The sequence below is a fragment of the Drosophila gunungcola genome, assembly GCF_025200985.1.
Source record: "Drosophila gunungcola strain Sukarami chromosome 3L unlocalized genomic scaffold, Dgunungcola_SK_2 000005F, whole genome shotgun sequence".
Lineage (NCBI taxonomy): Eukaryota > Metazoa > Arthropoda > Insecta > Diptera > Drosophilidae > Drosophila > Drosophila gunungcola.
In genome coordinates, this window is record NW_026453180.1 from 4,212,798 (window position 1) to 4,234,283 (window position 21,486).

At 37.8% G+C, this 21,486-nt stretch overlaps 6 protein-coding genes across 13 annotated transcripts in view; 3 read left to right on the forward strand and 3 right to left on the reverse strand.

Moving 5' to 3' along the window:
- The window catches only part of LOC128258938 (protein nutcracker-like), a 114,285-nt gene extending 101,693 nt beyond the window's left edge, over nt 1–12,592 (reverse strand). For 2 of the 5 annotated variants that reach the window (XM_052990970.1, XM_052990969.1), the window contains exons 1-2: nt 11,990–12,592; nt 8,850–8,996 (exon numbers count right to left, since the gene is read on the reverse strand). In XM_052990970.1, the coding sequence (XP_052846930.1) occupies nt 8,850–8,996; nt 11,990–12,113 (271 nt within the window). In that variant the 5' untranslated portion in view covers nt 12,114–12,592. Of the gene's footprint in view, nt 1–4,082; nt 4,935–8,849; nt 8,997–9,278; nt 10,512–11,989 lie in introns of those variants that run through there. The other 3 variants (XM_052990980.1, XM_052990966.1, XM_052990967.1) reach the window with 3 other exon arrangements.
- Nucleotides 1–21,486, forward strand: part of LOC128258936 (protein encore) — a 165,035-nt gene that overhangs the window by 108,702 nt on the left and 34,847 nt on the right. The window lies entirely within an intron of this gene.
- Nucleotides 12,896–15,382, forward strand: LOC128258941 (integrator complex subunit 10). Its single transcript, XM_052990982.1, has 3 exons — nt 12,896–13,203; nt 13,260–14,310; nt 14,364–15,382. The coding sequence occupies exons 1-3, from the start codon at nt 13,004–13,006 to the stop codon at nt 15,018–15,020; spliced, it is 1,908 nt and encodes a 635-aa protein (XP_052846942.1). The 5' UTR covers nt 12,896–13,003; the 3' UTR covers nt 15,021–15,382.
- Nucleotides 15,543–16,632, reverse strand: LOC128258950 (mpv17-like protein 2). The gene has a single exon (XM_052990999.1). It carries the CDS (start codon nt 16,519–16,521, stop codon nt 15,697–15,699), a length of 825 nt encoding a protein of 274 aa, XP_052846959.1. The 5' UTR covers nt 16,522–16,632; the 3' UTR covers nt 15,543–15,696.
- LOC128258952 (mpv17-like protein 2) lies at nt 16,884–17,681 on the reverse strand. Its single transcript, XM_052991002.1, has 2 exons — nt 17,635–17,681; nt 16,884–17,563 (listed from the first exon to the last, which is right to left on the reverse strand). The coding sequence occupies exon 2, from the start codon at nt 17,537–17,539 to the stop codon at nt 16,928–16,930; it is 612 nt and encodes a 203-aa protein (XP_052846962.1). The 5' UTR covers nt 17,540–17,563; nt 17,635–17,681; the 3' UTR covers nt 16,884–16,927.
- On the forward strand, nt 17,893–21,440 carry LOC128258944 (GPI mannosyltransferase 3). 3 transcript variants are annotated; one of them, XM_052990993.1, is made up of 6 exons: nt 17,919–18,076; nt 18,135–18,328; nt 18,700–19,167; nt 19,667–20,248; nt 20,605–20,848; nt 20,939–21,440. In XM_052990993.1, the coding sequence occupies exons 2-6, from the start codon at nt 18,201–18,203 to the stop codon at nt 21,107–21,109; spliced, it is 1,593 nt and encodes a 530-aa protein (XP_052846953.1). In that variant the 5' UTR covers nt 17,919–18,076; nt 18,135–18,200; the 3' UTR covers nt 21,110–21,440. The 3 variants fall into 3 exon arrangements, with proteins under 3 accessions (XP_052846952.1, XP_052846953.1, XP_052846951.1); XM_052990992.1 differs by having other exon boundaries at nt 17,893–18,045; nt 20,605–21,440; XM_052990991.1 differs by having other exon boundaries at nt 20,605–21,440.

Consider the following 21,486-nt stretch of genomic DNA (forward strand, 5'->3'; position numbering starts at 1 on the left):
TAGATCTTTCTATGATATTAATTTTCTATGATATTAATTGTAACAGTTTTGCTTAAAAATGATCTTGCTAAAAATGGATTACCCTTACCTATTTTTTAAATATTGAATAGTTAATTGGTAGACCTTCACAAATAATGTTATTTAACAACTTTATTAATCATTATTAAAATAAAGACCATGATATTGAATGGTTTTTATCCACCATTAATTTGTACAGCTCTCTACCCATTAATTATCCTAATTTCCCCTAACTATCAATCTTTTTATCTATTTTGTTATTTATTTCCACACTATAATATATAGCTAATGACGTCAAAAGGCCTAGAAGCAAAGCCCATGCAGCAGCGAAATGTTTCATTTAATTTTTCTTTTCGCTCTCGTTTTTGGCACAAGTTGCAAATTAAATTTAGATTTCATGCACGTAACTTTGGGGAGCCATTGAGGCAGCAAACGCTACAAGAACCTTAATTACTTGGCCAACTTGCTGCGGATGCTGTCCCCCAGCCACGCCCCCTTCTTAGCGCCCCAACCCCCGGCCCCATTTATCGGTGGGAGAAATGCCAAGAAGCATTTGGCGGAGAAAGGGGAGCGAGTGTTGAGGTTGCAGGCGAAAGGGAGCGAAATCAATACGCGAAACATTAACTCGAGCACTAAAGACACGCCACGGAGTCATTAAGTTTCCACCATGAGAAACACTGAGGAGAAATTGGTGTCCCTTACAATCATGAACCAAAAGTTTCTTAAATTTAAAATTTTTATATATTACAAAATGTATTACAACAGAAATTTATACAAAACTGTTTTAATAAACACAATTTTCAACTTTGTTGTATTTTTTTTATTGTCTTTTAAGAATGTAACAATATATTTAAATCTTATTAATATAGAGTTGTTAATTTGGATACAAGCCAACAGCATTATATAAAAAATTAATATTTTTTTTTTCAGTGCCTGAATTCACACATACTAAAGGAGAGAGGGTTCCTATGTTGGTGTGATTAAAGCGGAGGAAGCTGTCGCCGCCATCATCGAACAGTTTGTCATAAACGGCGCCATATTGACAGCAAAAAAAAATTGAAAAGGGCAACGCAAAACTGCAAAAATTGTTGACAGGGATAAAGGGAGAAAAGTGAAAAAGAGAACAAGAAATAACTACAGAGAATGGTAATGAAATATTATCAATATTTGTCAATATTTACTCAACCAGAAAGTTCGGAGGAAAAAATAAAAACTATAAAGGAGAAAAAGCGGATTACAGATGATAAAAATAGTTTTGTGAATAAATTTCTGTTAAATGCAGAGATATATCCATTTTATCAACGAATATGTATGTATACATAAACAACTTTATTTTTCTTAGTTCGATGAGTTTCGTATTTAAAAGTCAATACTTTTGTATTAAAAGTATGAAAAAGTAAATGAATAATTGATTTTAAAATGCCAAATAAAATTCCTTACCCATATATCGTGCCCAAAGAAATTTATGCTTGCTAAATTCCAAACAAAAATGCCGCCTGAATAGTTAACCAACCAATCGTTCCAGCTGCTAAATCACCGAAAAATCCAGCCCCCAATAAATTTCAAATCAATAACTTTTTAAACAATCAAGTAAATTCGAAAATAAAACATGTCAAAGATATTAATGAAACTCATAAATTGTATGTGTGAGCTACATCAGGTTTCCACTTGAGAATTTTTGAAAAAAAAAGCTTTTTTGGGGAAACATTTCGCACAGCATTTTACGACAAAGAAATGTTTGTCTGGCCCCCTCCATCCCATCTCAGCATCAGTCTGCTAATTTCATTTCGTACGAACACCCACAATATTTTTACACTGAACAAAAAGTACCTCATTGGGATTTACAAAATATAATGTTCGATTTTTGTTTTGCATGGATTTGATCTCTTATTGTAATAGTTTTACTTATTTTTTTAATTCTATAATTCTTTTTCCTAAGTCAAATTTTTAACGACTATTTGCAAAATTTTTTTTTTTAATGCAAATTAGTTTGCAAGTTTTTTTTATCGATGATTACACTGTGTTGTTACAAGATATACTTTTTAAGTTGATGTCTTTTTCTAATCCGCTACTCAAAATAAAATTTACCCAACACTTTTTTTTTAAATCCAAAAAATGTACAAATTTTCTTAATAAAAGGATGGCTTACTCTAATTTGTTCATGTGTATATTTTTTTGTGCAGGATCTCAGATTAATATATTCTCTCTCATACTATCTCCAAAAATATTTAAATTTTTATATATGCTAAGGGAATACATTTCAAATTTTTAATATTTTTTTCTGTGCAGACTCAGATGAGAAAGATTTCGCAGCTGTCGCCGTTGAGACAAGCTCATCAAATGTTTCCAAATCGATTCCATCATTTAAAGCATATTAGACCAGTCGACACACACAGTGTGTGTGCGTGGGGGAAAGAGAGAGTGAAAAGAATAGAAGGAGAGGGCAGGAGGAAATCCTTGGCAAGATGTGCGACACATTCTGCGCTTTGAACTTCAGTCAGGAAAAGCCCGTAAAAACGGCTCTGGCGAAGTGTCGTAATTTAATTAAGTCTCGCACCAGAAGACAAGCAGAACAAGAGTGCAAATAAAAAGTAAGGGAAAAGGCGAAGAAAACGTATAATAATTACCAGGAAAATTGCATGCAAAAAGGGGGAGGATAAAGAGCAGAGAAAAGGACATTGATTACTGCGCAGAAAGTCAACTTTTCCGCGAAATTCTGTGCAATTTTAATGAAACTCACTCGTTATAGCAAATTGGCGTCATAAATACGAAAATTAAGTGCGATATTTTGCAGAGCTTGTTAAGGTTGTGCGGATTAGGAAATGATGGCCATTTATATCGAATTATGATTAAAAAGTAATTGAGTAATTTACGTGGAATAAAAATGTGCAGCATAAAACGCTAATAATTGAGCTTTTATTTGAATTACTTATAATGCTTATGAAAGGTAAATGACAGTATATAAACCAGTATATGTTTTTCATAATTTATAAAGTTGATATTATGGAATACTTAAATCAATTTTAAATCTATATTTGAACATTAATTTAATGTTTTAATATTTATTTTAAGTTATAAATTAAATTTCAATTCAATAGTCGGATATTTAATATAACTATTCCTTTTTTCCATCAGTTTTATTAGTCCCTATTTAAATAAAAAACCAAAAAACTCACACAAACAAGCAATTGTATTTCTTTCTTTTCGTTCATTTAAAGATGATAATTTCATAAAAATAGACATAAAAGATGAGATTGCAACAATATTTAATTAAAAAGTTAATTGCGAACATAAAAGGGAGCCCGCATAAATGTAGGCCAATTAATAAATCATTGCAAAGTAATCAATCAAAAGGCGGTGCAGCCCGAAAGGACCGCACACAACAATCGACCTGTTAGCATTACAGGACAATAGCACAATCCCCGGAAAATACCCAAGCACACCGCAATTTCCGTGAGACCGCCCATCAATTTCCCCACACATCCAGCCCATTTTCATCTCATTTTCATCTGCTGATGCCGTCAACTGTTGCACTCTGCACATGCGAATGACACACAATGACAGGGGCTAATTAAGCTATCAAAATGTCCGCCAGTCCACCTGGGGACTCACTCTTTTACGGTGGAAACTCGTTACTGAAAACTATAGAGAGCAATTTGCTGGTGTAATAAAACAAGCCAGACATTTAAAATTCACCTAAAGTATTTGAGCAGACTCTTAAAAAAACAGAATATTTAAGCACCCTTGTTATTCATTTGTTGAAACATTTCTGGAGAAATGTATCCAAATCTAAAAATAGAAAAATTCATGTGAAAAGTAATGACGTTTTTTACATTTATTTTCCAAGTTTGTGGTTATGCCAAGAAAAGTGGCATATAAATCCTTCAAATTCAGTCAAATGATTGGCATACAAATAATATACCAATGCATTCAGCATTTTTGGAGTCTTGACACAGGGATTGTAAAAAGATGATCCGGTTTTTTTTTTTAACCGAAGAAGAGTTTATTTCAAAAAGAGCTGTGTTTTCGGATAAAATTCAGAAGGGTTTTCCTTAGCCACTCACCTCTGTACAGTGGAAACTCGCCGTCGCTGTGGCTGTGGCACAACATAATGGGACTGCGACAACGAGAAGCGGCGACCATAATGCCAGTTTTGTGGATGCTCAGTTGATTATTGCTGCTAGCCGATGATGTTGCTGGTGTGGCTGTTGCAGTTGCTGCCGCAGTTGCAGCTGCAGTTACTGCTGCTGCTGCAGCAGATGTTCCAAGGGAGTAAGATCGCGAAACATGACTCAAGGTGCGACGTCTTATGGTGGCCGCATTTGCATTTGTATTTGCAGATGTTGCAGCTGTTGCTGTTGCATTTCGATAGTGATGTTGCGGCGTGGAATACTGATTCCGATTCGACTGCATCTGCAATTGCAACTGCTGATAGCCACCTAGCGATAGGTGGTGTTGCAGAGGTGGGTGGTGCGAATGGTGCAAGTGTTGCTGCTGATGTTGCAGCGACTGATGTTGCAGCTGTGCACTCTGATGTTGCTGCTGCTGCTGCTGCTGCTGCTGCTGCTGTGCGGGCTGATGTTGCTGCTGCTGCGGGGTCTGAAAAGGCGGATGCGAGTGCTGGTGCTGCAGCAACTGTCGCTGCTGCTGCTGTTGCTGCTGCACCGCTGCCATCTGAAATTGCTGCTGCAACTGCTGCAACAGATCGTGCTGCAGTTGCTCATTGGTCCTGCCATTGCTGTCCTTTTCCGGATGAGGGTTCGGCGGATTTGGGTTCTGCTTCTCCCAGGGTCCGTTGCTATCGCTGCTGTAATCCAGCTTGAGGCTGATTTTCTTTAGTTTATGATAGTACAAATTTAAACTAGACCATCGCGATTAGGTCGCTGTTTATTTGACTGTTTGAAATTGTTTGTTATTATTTTATTAAGAGTTAATAGTCTAGCGCGTCAAGATAAAAACTCTAAAAACTTGCTTTAATATTCCAGTTTTAAAAGAGATAGATAGAAAAGATTTTTACTAAAAGATATCTGCAATCCAAGTCAACATTAAAAAGAAGCACAGATTTTTTCTTCTACTTCAACTTGTATTCTAATAATTTAGGAAAGTTTCTGAGAAGCTTAGCATAGTGAATTTTGTTTCAAATTTTATTATGATAAGGGGAAAATGTAAAAAAAAATACACATTTTTTTTGTGTTCAAGAAAGTATTGTACTTTCAAAAATTAATCAAGTCTGATAACATTAATGTTGAAAAATAACAGTCGATGTCAAAGTAAAACTATTTCTTTTTCCTCATTTTTTTTATAAATTATTTTTGGAATGGGCTTGTTAATCCATTTGAAATTTTTTTCAAAAAGTTACAGCTGTTTTTCATTGGTAATATAACCACTTGAAATGTATTAAAAACAAGCCAGCTGATTTCACATTGGTTTGTGTATGTCAAAGATAATACAATCGCTAACTAGACCAATGACTGCGACGTCAAGGTCGCTTGGCAGCTCCTTAAACCCACTTGAAATTTTTTATTAAAATCTCCAGCGCTGCTTTCCAAAAAACAGCTGTGTTGTTTGGGCATTAAATTCTGGACCAGCCAGGAATTATTTATTTATATTTATAAAAACACAGGGCACACGCGGTCGCGGAGGACGCGTATTCGCGATGCATATGTATGTCACTCCAAAAAAGGACCTAGTTCGAACAGGTTCTCGGGTTCTAACGGTATCTGGGCGAGAGCGAGGACTCGCGACACTCTCTCCCGGGTGAAAAGTCCCGCTTTTCCGCTTTTCCGACCAGAGGCGCTGGGCAAAGTACGACGACTGATTGCGCCGAGCTTTGTTATCCTGCGGAAAAGCTGGAAAAGCGGTCGTCCAAGAAGCGACAGGACAAAAGCGCAATCGGCCGAGAGCGTTCACCAAAAACGAGAGAAAGTTGCAGAGAAATTCTGGATTCTGCGAGTGCCGAAAAAAGCTCAGATAACAAACAAATGGGTCTATCTAAAAAAACACTCATACCAAGCTTTAATTTTACTCTTTTGAGCACTTTAATTATAAAAGGACAAACATTAAAACATATTTTACATTCTAAAATCGGAAATTATCTCCTATTGCGTATTTTTTAGCTTTTTCAAATAGATTCATTTATTTATTTTATTTCAAGGTATTCTTTTATGGAATCAAAATAAACCTTTTAAAGTTGAAAAAGTATGCTTGCCTGCTAATATTTCTTTTTATTAATATTTTTTTTATGTTTCAGATTTAATTTTAGTCAAAGTAATATATATTCGAGAAATATGTCGTTCAAAAATTTTAATGATAAAATTTTACTCAAATTTGACATCAACAATTTCAATAAATTTAAATATTTTGAAAACGATTTAAATTTAAAGTTTAGACGCTAGCTAATACAAACATTTTTCTCAATGCAGGTGAGAGTAAAAGAGAGAAGGACATATTAGAAAATTGGTCTTTGCTTTCGCTTGCATCACAAAAGAGAAAGCAAACAGGAGAAAGGGAGAAAGAGGAGCACCGTTTGTTTTGTCAACTCTTTTGATTCCTCTTTGCTGTTTACCGTTTCTAGCCCACCCACAAGAGAGGAGAAAGAGTAGGAGAAAAGGATAAGCAACAACAGCCACTAAAACGAGAAGCAGAATGAAAAGTTTGGCACAGTTTAGCATCCCAGATGAGCGCACAGTGTGACCAAAGTCGTAAGTACATCAGCTAAGATCAAGGTTGAAAACTTAAAAATATTAATACTAAAACTAGTAAACAATAATCCACAACAATATACCCTAAGATCTATTTGTAATTAACATTTCAAATTTGACAATGTTTTCTTGTTGTCCTAGTACTAGTACTTCATACTGAATAGTATATTTGTGGGACTTCCAATAAAAAAACAATCGATATACATTTGAAATTTTTGTATAGCTATGAAGATAAACAGATTATAACTAATAATATAAAAAAAGTAAAATTTCTTTAATTGACTCATTGTTAAGAAATGACCACCCCCATGAAATACAAAGCCAGGTCACTCGTAATATGTTCTAGAAATTGAAACTGTTTTATTCGCGATAAGATAAGTAGCAAATCAAGCAATACAACACATTGCCAACCAATTATGAAATGCAATTGAAACTTTATTGCAGGGAGAGAACGCTTATAAAAAATCCGGACACAACCGGCCTTTTAAAGAAATTTAATCATCACAATGATTCAAATGGTAGTGCAATCAGCTTTCAAATGACCAATATCAATGCCTTTATATTACAAAAATTACTAGTTAACCGTTTTACCAAAAATTATCGATAATACCGAAGTTTTGATTGTTTTAAAATACCCAATTAAAAATACCAAATCTATCTTAGTATATATGTTTTTTAGGAAAATTTTAAGCCACTGTGGACCACATTTGTGGGTTCATTCACCCAACCATTCGGCCAGATTGTGGGCGGCTAGAAAAGGGGTGGCGAGTCTGGGGAAAACAGCTGCTCCTGGGAAATGCAGAACCGCTCTTCAAGAGCAGCTCGAAAGAAAGCTCCTCTCATTTTTCAGGAGCTTTTCAGGAGACACGACTCGAATTTAAAAATAAATGCGAGAGCGCCAGCCCAACGGAATATGTTTTGCTTTGTTTGCTTTTGCCATAATTTATTTATGCATTTGTCACTGTTTTTCGTTATTTTGATAAAGTTGTAGCCAGATAATTTCGACAGGACCCATGGGAACCCGAAAACATAAGGTTTTCAAGGGAGGAAATCTCTCCTCCAAGCCTGTATTCATTTTATTTTATTTTTAGTGATAAGGCTCGGCTCGAGAAAGTCGATATCGTAATATAAACACGAAATAGGAGCCCAGCACCGAGCAGCAAGCATCCCGCAGTTGAGGGAGAAAAACCAAATTGTGGATGCCATCCGCCAGGAAAACCAAAAAGGCGAGGAGGCGTAGGGGTATGCACCGCGAGAAAATATTTAACTCTAATTAATTTTATAGTGACACCCTTTAAACTTAATTTTAAATAGGTTCTGAATTTAAGAAATGTTAAATGTAATACATCGTTTATAATTTTTTGAATTATATTAAAATATATAGCGTAAAAACTATTTCCCAAACTTTTTTTTTTTGTGAGGTAATTTATTATTGTGAGTTCGATCCCTATCCTAGTCACAAAAACATTAATTTAACATTGTTAATATGAAAAAAAAATGGTTTTAAACTTGAAAAACTATATGTGGCTTAAAATTAAAATAAACGATAGGGTTAGACAAAACCTTTAGTTCAAGGATTATGTTGGAAAATGTAGTTTATTCATTTGTTTTGTAATGAGTCCCTATAACTAATTCAATAATTACCTAAAATTGTAGGTCTAAATAAGCTTTTAGGGGGTGAAATGACGAAATGATGCTGGTGAAATGATTCTCACCTCCTACTGGCATGTATTTATATGTTTTATGTGTAATTATTTATGGTTTTCTCCCAGTGTATGAAGATGTGGCATATATAGGGGTTATCAGGGTGCCGTTTTGCTCGCGTTGGTTTTGTTGATTTTGCGTGCGCATAAAAAATCGAAGTGGGCACCGGGACGTTGGGATGTTGGAGATTCGGAGCCGACGAGGTGAGGAATTGGGGACTGGGTTCTGGTTTGGGTTTGGGTTTTTTTGGGAGGGCGCAATGGGGATTGTGTGGATGCGACAATCTCGGCGCGTGTTTTTGGCTGCTGGAGCCGCTTGTTTCGCATTCTGCACTTCTGTGGTTGAGGGCCGACTCGTTTAGGGGCGTGTACCCCTCTTTTCGTCGAAAAGGGGGCATTAGGGGGGTAAATGGTCACAAGGACTCACCTGTATTATCACGATCATAGAAGTAACTGCTGGCACTGCTTTTAATGCTAATGGAATCCAGAGGCGTGGCTGGCGGCTCAAAAATATCATAGGAGTTGCAGGATTCAGCCGATGGAGTCGGTGGTGCCACAATTATCCTAGATGCCACTGCAGCCCATTAAATATGCGGAATGCGTAGTATAAAAAGAAAATCAGAAATCATAAATTTGCAAGCAAAAGTTTTGTATTGAAATAAGATAAATATTTTGTGACAAACTAAAAACAACATAAGGGAACTCCCAAATAGTGAAGTAGTAAACTTAACTAAAAACCTTTTTAAAATTATGTTTTCAATTTATATATTATATATAATATTTTGAAATATTGCTTGTTGCTAGTTTACCTTTTCAACTTAAAACCCATTCTAAGCACCAAGTAAAAAACGAACAGTTCCAATTATCATTATAAGATAATTTATTATAACCAGATATATTAAAAGTTATGTACATTTCATAAATAAAAAGTTTTTGTGCTGAATATTGTCAAATGGAGATTTTTTTGAGTTAAATAAATCAGTTTAGGTAAATCCCCAAACTATATTCATATGGATTTCCTTCTGTAGAACAAAACTTCATGAACCATAATTTGAAAATGTCTATTTTATAAGCAAAATTAATGTTATCTAAAGATCGTAAGCATCTTATTTACATTCCATGCTAATTTATTATCAAAACTATTACTCGCCATAAATGAAAGACACTTTTAATTTATTATTGTTCTAAAGAGACTCGACATTTAGTAGGATTTAGCCAAAACAAAGAGCTAACAAATTTCATGGAAATTAAATCGATTTTTGAGGCTTAACCCTTGACCCTTAACCCCTGCCGCCCTGTAGCCTCTTCCTTTCGACTTCTTTGCTATAAAACTTTAGCTGCCTATTGACTTTGGCCACCACATTCAGTTGGCTTTTGTTGAGATGTCTAAAGATCTCATGGTATAGTTCATCCGGCAGACCCAATAACGATGGCTGCAGCTTGTGTTCCATCTGCATGAGTTGCTGCGATCGCATGGGCTGGAAAACATTCTGTTTGAGTTCAAAGGAGAGTTCATTAAGTTTTCGAAAGCGATGGTAAACGGGTTTGTTCTTCGCCTGAATACTCAGGACATAGCGACCGATTGAAAGGCTGATGCTATAGCCCGGTTGCTTGGAAGGTGGCACTGGCGACAAGGTGACCATTAGCTGATCCCCCAGAGTGATGGCCATTAGTCGTGTTTGAAGGGCAGCCACCAGAGAAGTCTCCCCCGGAGCATGTTTGTCCAGTAGGGTTCGCAATCGCATGGAATAAGCGGTGTCATTAAATAACACTTCATATTTGGCTGGCTGCTCGCTTAGGAGTCGCACATTCAAGGCATGGAAACTGCTAAAAGATGGCACGGGTTGCAAGAGGTGTCGTTTCTGGGCATAAATCTCCTCCTCCACAAATCCGCACTCCAAGGCCAGCAAGTAAATCAGCAAAGTAAGCCATTCGGCAGCTGGCATTTTCCGGTTTTCCTCATACTGCTTCATTAGTTTCTCCAAATGTTCGGGCACCGATTCCAGATTTGCATGCTCGAGGATCAAAGGATTCGCCTCAAAGCTGCTTTTCTTTTCCTCTGTCAATCGCTGTCGATGCTTTTTCGGCACTGTAATTAAGTTTTTTGTTTTAATTTATTTTTAGAAAATCCCAAAAAAGTTATTAGTCAAATTGTGAGTGCTTTTGGTTAAGGTGAAAATTCAAAAGATTCAATAAAAGGCAGCAACTAACCTGCTGTGTGCGTTTTGGGATGCAACAACTCAAACTGGTGGTTATATACAATACATTTTGTACACTACGAATATCAAACACATAATTCAACTCAAAACTCGCGCTTACTTTTAATGAAAACTTAAATTAGGTAAATAAACACTTGCAACTAAGTACAAAACTCGATAAAAGGGCGCTAGAAAAGTTACATAAATTATATTAAAATCAAGATTAAATTTAATTACAAATACATGGTTACTAACTAAATTTAATCTTTACTCTAACACGTTCTTGCTAAGTTTTATGTATGACAAACAATTTTACAATAGGTTGAACAAGTACTAAATATGGCGACACCAATATTTTAAATAATTATTTATCTATTAATTATATAATTCATATTCACAGCAAAGCTTTGACAGCAAATAGATTTAGTTGGAGTCTCTTAAACGATGTTTATGAACCATTTCCACCATATTATAGTAAGGTTAAAAAAAATGACACCAAATAAACTAAACAAAGTCCAATAGAATGTTTACCTAATGCTGTGAAAGATAAAACTTTATTAAAATAGATTATCACTGTATTTAATTTTTAAGAGCAATTCTCGATAAAATAAAAATTTACTCCCCAACAAAACTGTTTTTTTTAAATTAATTATCAATTTGTAGAGGTGAACGAAGGCTTAAATGATGATTCATCAAGTTATAAAATGAAAAAGGGACTGCAAAATTAGTATAAAAAAGAATCACAATTTGTAGTGAGTCATTGGATTTGAATATGGTTCTCAATATACAATTAAACAATGGATTGGGAACAGGTATTCATAAATGTTTTAGCAAAACTGAACTTTATCATTTGCATATTGCTTAAACATTATTTATTGAATATTTTTCTATGGTTCTTTTTATGATTTATGGGAAAGCGGATAGCTTTTGAAAATTTTTGATTCGTATATATCATATAAAAAGAAGAATTTAATTTAGTTTACTTTCTGTAGAGGTAGTAAATTATTCTGGTAGTAGTTAAACTTACACTTTAAAAAAACTATTTAACGATCAAATATGAGATACGATATGGAAGAACATGGTTTGTTATACTTTATAACCAAATTTTGGAGTGTGAACGAGTATTATTTGCATGTTACTTAAATAGACTACTTAACATTTAACTTTTGTTCGGTTTTAGATGATTTATAGGGCAGTGTCCAACTTGTAATAAGTGCCAAGTCATTAATAAATAGTGTAGATTACGAGTAAATAAAGGGGAAATTGGGACCAGCAAGCCATTTATCAATACATTTTTTTGGTGGGCTTAACTTAAGTCATTCAGTTTTTATACTTTTATATATACTGTATATAGTTCAGAAGAACTTACCCAAATCGGGGTTTTTTTTATCCTTCGTGGCAACAACCTGTTGCTCATTCTGTTGCTGTTGTTGTTGTTCGCCCGATGTTGAGGGACCGGCTATATCCTCAATTTCCGATTTGACCTCTGACATTTTCTATTATTTACGTACGAATTTTGTCCTGAATCGTTTTGAATTAAAGTATTATTTTGACTGTCATGGTTTTTTTATCGGGCAGCTTGCAATGACAATTGAAATATGGAGCATACTGCGTTTGTGCACCCGTATTTATAGTAGCTCATAGGGGAAATTCCACTTATATTTTTCCTTTAAGCGAAACTGCAGCAGATGTGGCACTTTGAGTTTGTTTATCTTATTTACTATTTAATTTGCGAATTTCCAAATAAGATCACCGCATCTATCACGCAACAAAAACAATCAAACGCCGCGTCGGCATTTATTTCTACGAATTCCGCTTAGTCACACTTTTACACTTCCCATATGCAACAGCTATATCCATATATCCCAAGTTAAATATAGTTTTCCTTTTTGTAAACGCAAAAATCACAGAAATTAAGTAAATTTACAATAAGAAAATTTTTTCGCGAAAAATCAGCTGGCAAGCTGCCGCTGAGCAACACTACTGTTATCGCTTTGCAACACTTGTTGATGGCAGAACTATCGATAGAAAGGGTTCAACTTTTTTCAAACTAGCTTTTTAAAGCTAAATGATGGCTGTTTTATTATGGCTTAAACAATACATTTTGAAATTTTAAAAACTATAAGTATCTTAAGAATTTATTGACTTATTGATGTGAAATTTATATCACAATATATTAAAATTATTATTTACAAGATTTAAAACACTAATCAGCTGGAAAAAGCTGACTTATAAAAAGAGCTACATTTGCTATTTCTCGCTGTAGTTGCAGCACTATTCGCTAAACAGTGTTGATAAACACCCCGTTAATTGCCGGCTTAATGTTTTGGTTTTGCTGAAACTGAGAAAAATATTGTAAAACGATAGAAAATAATAAAAAAACATGACAAACAACGAGGAAAATGAGTTGTACATGGTGAAGGAGGCGCAAAGTCTTCGAAAAAGCGATCCATGTGCGGCAATGGCCTGGATAATCACTGCGAAGACCATGTATCCAAATTCCTTTAACTTGCAATATGAAGCTTATTTACTGGAAAGGGATGGTAAAAATTACGAGGAGGCGGCCAAGTGTTTCAGCGTCATGTAACAATATAACTTAATAATTATGCAATTACTTAATAAATAAATTTCCGTTATAGAGCCACCAATTTCCCCAATCAACATACAGAATTATGGCAGGAGATAAACGCCCTTACAAATGCGCTGAGAAATGAAAATGAAAACACTCCGGAACAGGAGTTCTATGTGAAAATGTACAAACATCTAACACCGGAGGTTCAGCATAATATATTCATGCACACAATCAATCACAGTGGCGACAATCTGGAGCAGTGCGTCTATATCTACATATTGATGTTCAATAAGTTTCCCAAATCGGCCGTAACTCAAGCGCCCAGATTACTGGAAATGCTTGCCGAGGGCATGAAAACGGATCCGGAACTTTATCAAAGGATTCTGGTGGAGGAGGTGCTGCCCATGATTCAGAATAAGCCACCCGAACTCTCGCCAAATCTTGCCTGCCGGCTATATACCAGTTCCCTGGAGTTTTATCTCCGCCAGATCATGGATGAATCGGATACGGCGGATGCCTGGAAGAACATCTTTAAGGTCCTGATGATCTGTGGCCAGATGATGGGCTGGGAACCCTTTCTGCCCTTCAGTAAGAATGTAAACCAGAATGTCTACTGGGAAAAGCTGGTGGACATTCTCTCTGGCAGTCCGGCAGGCAGTTCCCAGGTTTTATTCTATGCCACCACCTTGTTTATTTACTCCCTGCACGGATATATAAGAAATTGCAAGCTGAGAATCGAAGATGCGGACATTAGTCACGTTTTGGTCGAGGGATTCATCGAGTGGTCGCCGGAAGCAGCAGATGGCTCCGAAGTGCCCAGCATGGAGCCGCCGAAGTTCTCCCTGACCACCGCTTTAAGTCCGGAGCTGTCCAAGGCCTTTTTGCATGCCGCCCAATGCTGGCAGTTGCTCAATACAGATCAATTTCAAAGGGATTTCAGTCAACTAATGCTGGCTCTTCCCTTGGCGCCCTGGATCTCAAGGTTTCTCTTCGATTTGGCCATATATTTCGGGCACCGCGATGAGGCCAACAAGCTAATGGCCGACATGACCACACAAAGCAGCCTGGTTCAAAGTCTCCAGATTCTCAGTCTTAATCTGATGCAGGGCAGCATGACCGTAAGCAACTTTTTTACTTAATCAGACCTACATTAACCTGTTTTACTTAACAGCTCCAGGGCTTCCAGTGCATTTTAAAGATCCTCTCTGAACTGCCTGCTACTCAGGGTCAACTTTTAGAGAACATGTCGCTCAAAGGCCATCGCCACATGGTTTTCCTGCCCCTCACTCGTTCCGCGTTGGTTCAGTATTGTGTGGGCGCCATTATCAGCAGACTGAGTCGGAAGGTTTACGAACCCAATTGCCCAGATCGATTGCTTGGGGATCTGCTGGTGCTACAGCAACTGAATCTCCTAAATGATGTGCTGCTAACCCAACAAATCTTTAACTTGATTAAGCAACGCAAATCGTTCAATTTGCGCACCCTTTCAACCTATATAATTGCCATCGATTTGCTGGAAGAACTCTCGCACATTTGGAACTCCCAGCAGGAGGATAATTTCGAGCTGACCAGCTCACCCATTTCCAGTGGCACACCAACAGCACCAAGTGGAGCTGCAGGTGGTGGATCCCAAACCCGAAGGATTGGAACACGCGGAGCGGATAAAGGAGCCAGGGATGAATTCAAGGCAATAACTCGCCAGCAAATTGCCCGCTGCAATGAGAATGTAATCACCTTGCTGGCGAATTTCATCAGTCAGGAGCATTTAATGCTGGCCCAGCACATCTTCGGTATCACCCAGCCCGTGGAAACGATTGTTATTAAGTGAGGAATTAAGATTCCCGAGATAGTTAGTGACTAAGGGGGGCTTTTTTTATATAAGATAACAGTGTATAATTGTTTTTTAAAACACTTTGATGACTTCGATTAAATTTAGTTTTACTACTTATAATCAAAGATTTAATATGAAATTGTAAATGTGTTTGTGAAGACTACAAATCTAATCAATATTTTAGCTGATAAGAAAGCAGTCAATTGAGAATTTCCATTTTCACCACTAGTTTATTTACTTGTGTTTCATCGAGTAATTCAAATTTAAAAGTTTACGTTTTTTAGAATATAAACGACTAGATGTTTTATTTCTTATGAATATATTACAAATATATTTGTTTTTGCAACTGATAAACTAGTTTGAGGCTACATTTTGATATGTTTCCGTTTCTTTAGTTTATTATTGCATTGCATTTTGCAACTGCAATTGCATTTCTTCTTTATATCAATGAATGTCCGCTAAAACCTTAAAAGCTTTTAAATTATAACTTACACTTCAAAAATACATATATCACCATGAAGATAAGGTTTTTAGCCCATGGATTACAAAATAGACAGCTTTCCGGTTAGTTTTTGTACTAAACAGATATATATATATTCATACTAAGAGCCTCTTCATTTTACATAATAACACCCATGACTTCGTAATTTATACTAGTTATCAATATCACATTTCAAACCTTTTTCTGGGTTTCCGGACTTGTTGGGTTATTCGGCGGAGCGAAGGTCATTTCGGAGGACTCCACCAAATCCCCTTCCAGTGGCAAATGGATACCAAAATCATGTTTCATATAGGACATTAAAACATTATAAACAGCCGTGCAGACATTGACAAAGGTAACGCGATATTTGGTGTCCAGATAGCGAAAGTTCAGGTACTGTGCCGCCGGCCAGGTCATCCAATCCAGCAGATAGACATAGGGGAACTTGCTGATCAGCTCCTTGTTGGTGGCCTCCAGAGTTTGGCGCTCCAGGTAGCAGATGGAGTAGAAGAAGATGAAGATGCAGGCGGGGGACATGAATAGTTGATCAATCAGGATTTTCTTGAGTATATTCTTAGGAGTGCGGGCAGGCATTATCCTGTCCATCCAGTTGTAGACGAAGTGATGGAGTGGTCCTTGCAGAGCCCCCGCCACAAACATCCTGTACATGCGGTCCGTATCGAAACGATCCTGGTGGCGTAATCCCCGCCTGTACTCGTACTCCTGGGCTATCACATCGCCCACGACCATTAGAAGTCCGGATCCGACCACGTTTGTCACTAGCAGATACTTTCCAAACATATTGCTCCAGGCCATTTTCGTCCATCGCAGGAGTAGCAAGCCGTGGGATTCCGTTTCCCCTTTTCCATGAGCCAAACGGACTCCTCCTTTTTCCTCCATTTTCACCCGGCAGAGAACCTTGAAATCCCTTTGGGAATTAAAGGGGAGTCCATGGGTCTTTCGAGAGATCAATGGATTCTGGTGGATTCCAAAGCGCAGGCAGCGAATGCTGAACATCCTCCCCGCAGCCTCAATATCTGAGGTCTACTGTAGTCCCGAGTGTTTGAAAATGACGTTACGAAAGACACGATTGTTTTGACGTTAAACGAACAGCTGATTGGGGATGGCAACTACCCGATTGCCAATTACACATCTAGAGTTCGAAATCGATAGTCTATTTTGGAATATATCGCTAAATAAAAATTAAATCGTTTGATTTAAAATAAAAATATTTGGATTCTCTGACGAATTGAATCAAAAAACTTATTGATACATGAACACATAAATTAATAAAATAAAACAACCCTTAAAAAAGCTTGTATATTAAAAACTGTCCATAGTTACATAATGAATCCCAGAATTCAGAGAAAAACTAGTTAAAGGATTTTATTATGGAGTATTAGCCGAAGATTGTAATTTCGACCTACTGATAACCGTGTTTTATGTGCGACAAAAGGACGATGTACATGCAATTGGCCACATTGATGAATACCACGCGATAGAGGGCCTTTAAGTAGCGAAAATTCAGGTACTGGAGACCCGGCCACAGGCAGCAGTCCAACAACCAGGTGTAGAGGAACTTTTCGTACAATTCGGCATTGCATTCGGTGATACTTTTGCCCTCCAGAAGACTGCTTATGTGAAAGAACAAGGCGATGTAGATGGGGGACATGATCAGCTGGTCGGCCAGGATCTTTCGCAGGATATCCCATCGATTGTTGCCCGGCAAGAGCTTTTCCAACAGCAGATAGAAACCGTGCTGAACGGGCCCAATCACCAGTCCCGTGATCATCATACATCCTGAGCGGGAGTAGTCAAACGGCTTTTTCATTTCACCCAATCGCTCGTATTGTTGGGCCAGCGCATCTCCAAAAGGGAGAAGGAACCCCGATCCCACAGTATTCGTTACCAACAGGTATTTCCCGAACACCTTCGACCAGAATTTCGTATTCGGCGGGATTCGGGAGTTCATCGAGAAGTAGCTAATGGCCTGCAAACTCATCCTTAGCGGATTCGAAAGGCGAATGCTATACATCGTGATCCGATACGATCCCAAAGCCTCGAAGGTTAGGAATTCAATTGTAAATGTTTGTTAAGTGGTATATACAAATATTATTATGAATTTTGTACCTTTTTCAATTTTGCTGTTCATATGTCCACTGACTTTTAGAATTATATATAAAGCAGTTTTCTTGATTTAATTGATTTTATCTACAAAATCGGGTGAATTTAATTCTCCTATGGAATTTCAATAAAATATAGATAATAATTGTTTTAAATCTTTTATTTTTTATATTAACCGTTATTAATTGACTTTACATAAAAATTTAAATGTATCAATATCGATATCACGACCATTCCGATTAAGATCGATTACTATCGCACAGCGATCTGGCAACGCCGTGAGCGGCTCTCCCATCTTCTTTTTACTTGTTTCATTTTTGCTTTGCTCGTGTTATTCGTGTTATTTTTAGGCCGCCTTTTCGTTTACCGAAAAGTTGGCTAAAGAACTCCGGAATTTCGACCAAGTTGGACCGGTTGGTAAGTCCGTCACACACGCAACACGTTTAAGGTTAGAACCGGCCTGAAAAACGCTTATAATCATTTATATTAATTCCGCTTATTTTTAGGGAACGCCATCCGGTTTTCCGGGTGACTAATTTTTGGATCTCGGGACCCACGCAGCGCTAAAAAAAATGAGGCTGCTCTACGCATTTCTACCAATTTTGGCCGTACGCTTGGCTTCTGTTTTTGTGGTACAAACATATTACGTTCCGGATGAATATTGGCAGAGTTTGGAAGTGGCCCACAAACTGACCTTTGGGTGGGTTCAATTTTCAGGGATTACGTTCCATTTGTTGGGCTAATCTTCAAAGAATTGGTAGATATAGATTAACAGTCGACAGTTCATAGGTTTTGTGGTCGTTTCAATCATTTACATTCAATACTTCATTCATAAAAAGCCATAGAACATTCGTGGAATTTACATATTTGTATATACAGTTGTGTTCAAAATATTAGTAATTTTTTGAAGCATGTTTTATATTTTCCTGATGCTAATACTATAAATTAAATGAAGAAAATATTTAAAAACTCCTGAATAGTCAACAAACCAATTCTTTGAATGTGAAAGCAGAAAGGAGCTTACATACATTCATAAAATGATCTAATATTTCTGGGTTCTGTATTTTTCAGCTATGGCTACCTGACTTGGGAGTGGATTCAGGGCATTCGCAGCTATGTGTATCCCCTGCTGATTGCCGGACTGTACAAAATCCTTGCCCTCCTGCAATTGGATAGTGCTCAACTTCTGGTGCTGCTGCCAAGGATTCTCCAGGCCTTGCTATCGGCCTACTCCGACTATCGCTTCTTTGTGTGGACGGGCAAAAGGAAGTGGGCTCTGTTTTTGGTACTGGTACCCTGGTTCTGGTTCTACACGGGCTCCCGAACTCTGGCCAACACCCTGGAGGCCTCTCTGACCACCATTGCCCTGAGCTACTTCCCCTGGTATGGCGAATCCACTGTCTATCTGTGGCCAGCTGCCATCTGCTGCTTTTTGAGACCCACGGCGGCGGTTATTTGGCTTCCATTATCCCTATATCATTTGCGCAAGAGTCGCCAGAATGTCCTGGAACTGATCCTCAAACGTTTTGTGCTTATCGGGTGAGTTTTGAGTTATTAGAGTAGTGTACATCAATTTCTTTTTGGAAATAGTAACTTCAACAAAAAGCTGTTTACTATTCTACACTACAACAAAATGAGACTCAAAAAGGTGCAGGTTTAATCTAACTAAAAATAGAAACTTATCTAAACACATCTGAATACTGAGTTTTCGTTTCTGTAGTGGTTTTTGTAATCTCGCTTAGATGCTATTTCTGTTCAAATCTTGATATTTTAAGTTTGTTGTTTTATACTTAAAAAAAAAAGCGAAAACTTAGGATACAGATAAGATAACAAAAATTTCTATTTACATAACTTAATGCTCATAGGCCTGCACAAAAAAAAAAACTCCGGTCTAGTGTTATTCTTATTACCAGTTCTTTTCCTTTTTAGTTAACTTTGTTGTTTGTTAGATTTGTTTATAGTAATTTAAACTTCGGAGTTAGCTAAGTAATCCCTAAAAATGATCAGTATTTTAATGCATTCCCTCTTAACATTTCAGTTTACTCGTAGCTGGACTCGGAATTGCCATCGACACCTACTGGCATGGTCACTTGATTGTGACCCCGTACGAGTTCCTCAAGTACAACATCTTCAACAACATCGGCAGCTTCTATGGGTCGCATCCTTGGCACTGGTACTTCACCGTGGGATTGCCCACTGTCCTCGGGATCAACACGCTGCCCTTTATCTTTGGCATAATGGAGACGGTGCGAAAGTCGGAGAAGTATCCGGTTAGCAAGCAGCTCTTGATCACCATCTTTCTGACTCTGGTTGTCCTGAGTGCCGTGGAGCACAAGGAGTTTCGATTTGTGTCCTCGCTGCTTCCCCTCTGCTTGTATGTGATAACGGACGCCTTGTCGCGATGGAGTTATAGAGCCTCACGCACCATGCTCTGGACCACTGCCCTGGTGATCCTGGTGGGCAATGTCCTGCCCGCCTGGTATCTGAGCACTGTCCACCAGAAGGGACCCATTGAGCTGATGCCCAAGCTGAGGGAGATCGCCCAGGAATACAGGGATGAACGAGAGCACCAGGCGAACATCCTGTTCCTCATGCCGTGCCATTCGACGCCGTACTACAGGTAAGGCCTACACCAAAAAATAGAAATTTATAATGTTTTAAGCTGGTACCGAAAATTAGAGGTATTACAAACTAAAAAGTACTTTTATTTTTACAAATTAAGTTATTAAAAAAACACTTTTGAGAGATAACAAGTATGACTTAGTCCAAACATTAGGATGTTCTTATTATACATCTCCATTAGAGAATATTACATTTTTTTTAGTTCTTTGGAACACTTTTTATAAATGTGCAATAAAAATGTATTTTTAAATTAAAGAGCCTTCTGTTCATAAACCATTATTTAAACACCTGTTCATTGATGTATTGCGTATTTATAAATTGTAATTCGTTTATAATTTCGTTTATCTTTCCCAGCCACATCCACCAGAACGTAACGATGCGCTTCCTGACCTGCGAACCGAATCTGGAGAAGAAGGAGCAGTACAAGGACGAGGCCGATCGCTTTTTTGAGGACCCCGTGCACTGGATCAACTCGCACATACCCGTGCATCCGCTTACCGCTCTGCCCAGCCATGTGGTGCTGTTCGATCCGCTGGCCGAGAGCATTAGCGTATTCCTGCGCAACTACGGGCTGCTCCATCGCATCGAGCACGCAGAGGTAATCCGGCTGGAGGGCTCACAGGCTCTGGTGGACGAGTGGTCGCAGGCACTGGGCGCCCAGTCACCTAATGTCGCCTCTCTATTGCAGCATCGCCAATCGCGCACCGGTCGCTCCATTTTGGTCTACCAGCGCTTGAAAAAGGGCGAGGAGAATGCATTTAATCGTGGATCAGAGGATCAGGAGCATCGCGAGCAGGATGTCCACGATCATCCGTCTCTGGAGGATCTCCCTCTGGCCAACGAGAATCTATTCAACTAGTTGGTAAACAGAGACAGAGAGGAAAATCGAAACCCACCACCACCACCACCTTAGCCCTTCGTTCAAAAGCAAAAAGCAATGACACACACACTTAATTTAACTTAAAAAAATACAAACGTATATTTTGTATCCATTTTTGGCCTTAGCAAAAGTTTTTAAAACGTTGTCGCGCGAAAAGAACTGAAACAAATCAGAGCAAACATTTGATATTCGTAGGCGTAAGCGCATTTTGTGTGTACTTTGTGCTAGTTGATAATGTGTAAGCCATCTGAGTATTTAGACGTTAAAAGGTCTAACAAGAGGCAATATATTTTACGTAGACGATACAGCACATTTGATCTGTCCTTTCTTTAATTTCTCGAAATAAAGGTTCAGTT

Bases quoted from the DNA above. Each gene is read 5' to 3' on its own strand.
- LOC128258952 (XM_052991002.1), bottom strand. From the start codon at position 17,539: ATGTATAGCATTCGCCTTTCGAATCCGCTAAGGATGAGTTTGCAGGCC.
- LOC128258944 (XM_052990992.1), top strand. From the start codon at position 18,201: ATGAGGCTGCTCTACGCATTTCTACCAATTTTGGCCGTACGCTTGGCT. The intron at 19,168-19,666 runs GTGAGTTTTGAG...TTAACATTTCAG, and splicing joins AAACGTTTTGTGCTTATCGG to TTTACTCGTAGCTGGACTCG. The intron at 20,249-20,604 runs GTAAGGCCTACA...TATCTTTCCCAG, and splicing joins CATTCGACGCCGTACTACAG to CCACATCCACCAGAACGTAA.
- LOC128258950 (XM_052990999.1), bottom strand. From the start codon at position 16,521: ATGTTCAGCATTCGCTGCCTGCGCTTTGGAATCCACCAGAATCCATTG.
- LOC128258941 (XM_052990982.1), top strand. From the start codon at position 13,004: ATGACAAACAACGAGGAAAATGAGTTGTACATGGTGAAGGAGGCGCAA. The intron at 13,204-13,259 runs GTAACAATATAA...TTTCCGTTATAG, and splicing joins GCCAAGTGTTTCAGCGTCAT to AGCCACCAATTTCCCCAATC. The intron at 14,311-14,363 runs GTAAGCAACTTT...TTTACTTAACAG, and splicing joins TGATGCAGGGCAGCATGACC to CTCCAGGGCTTCCAGTGCAT.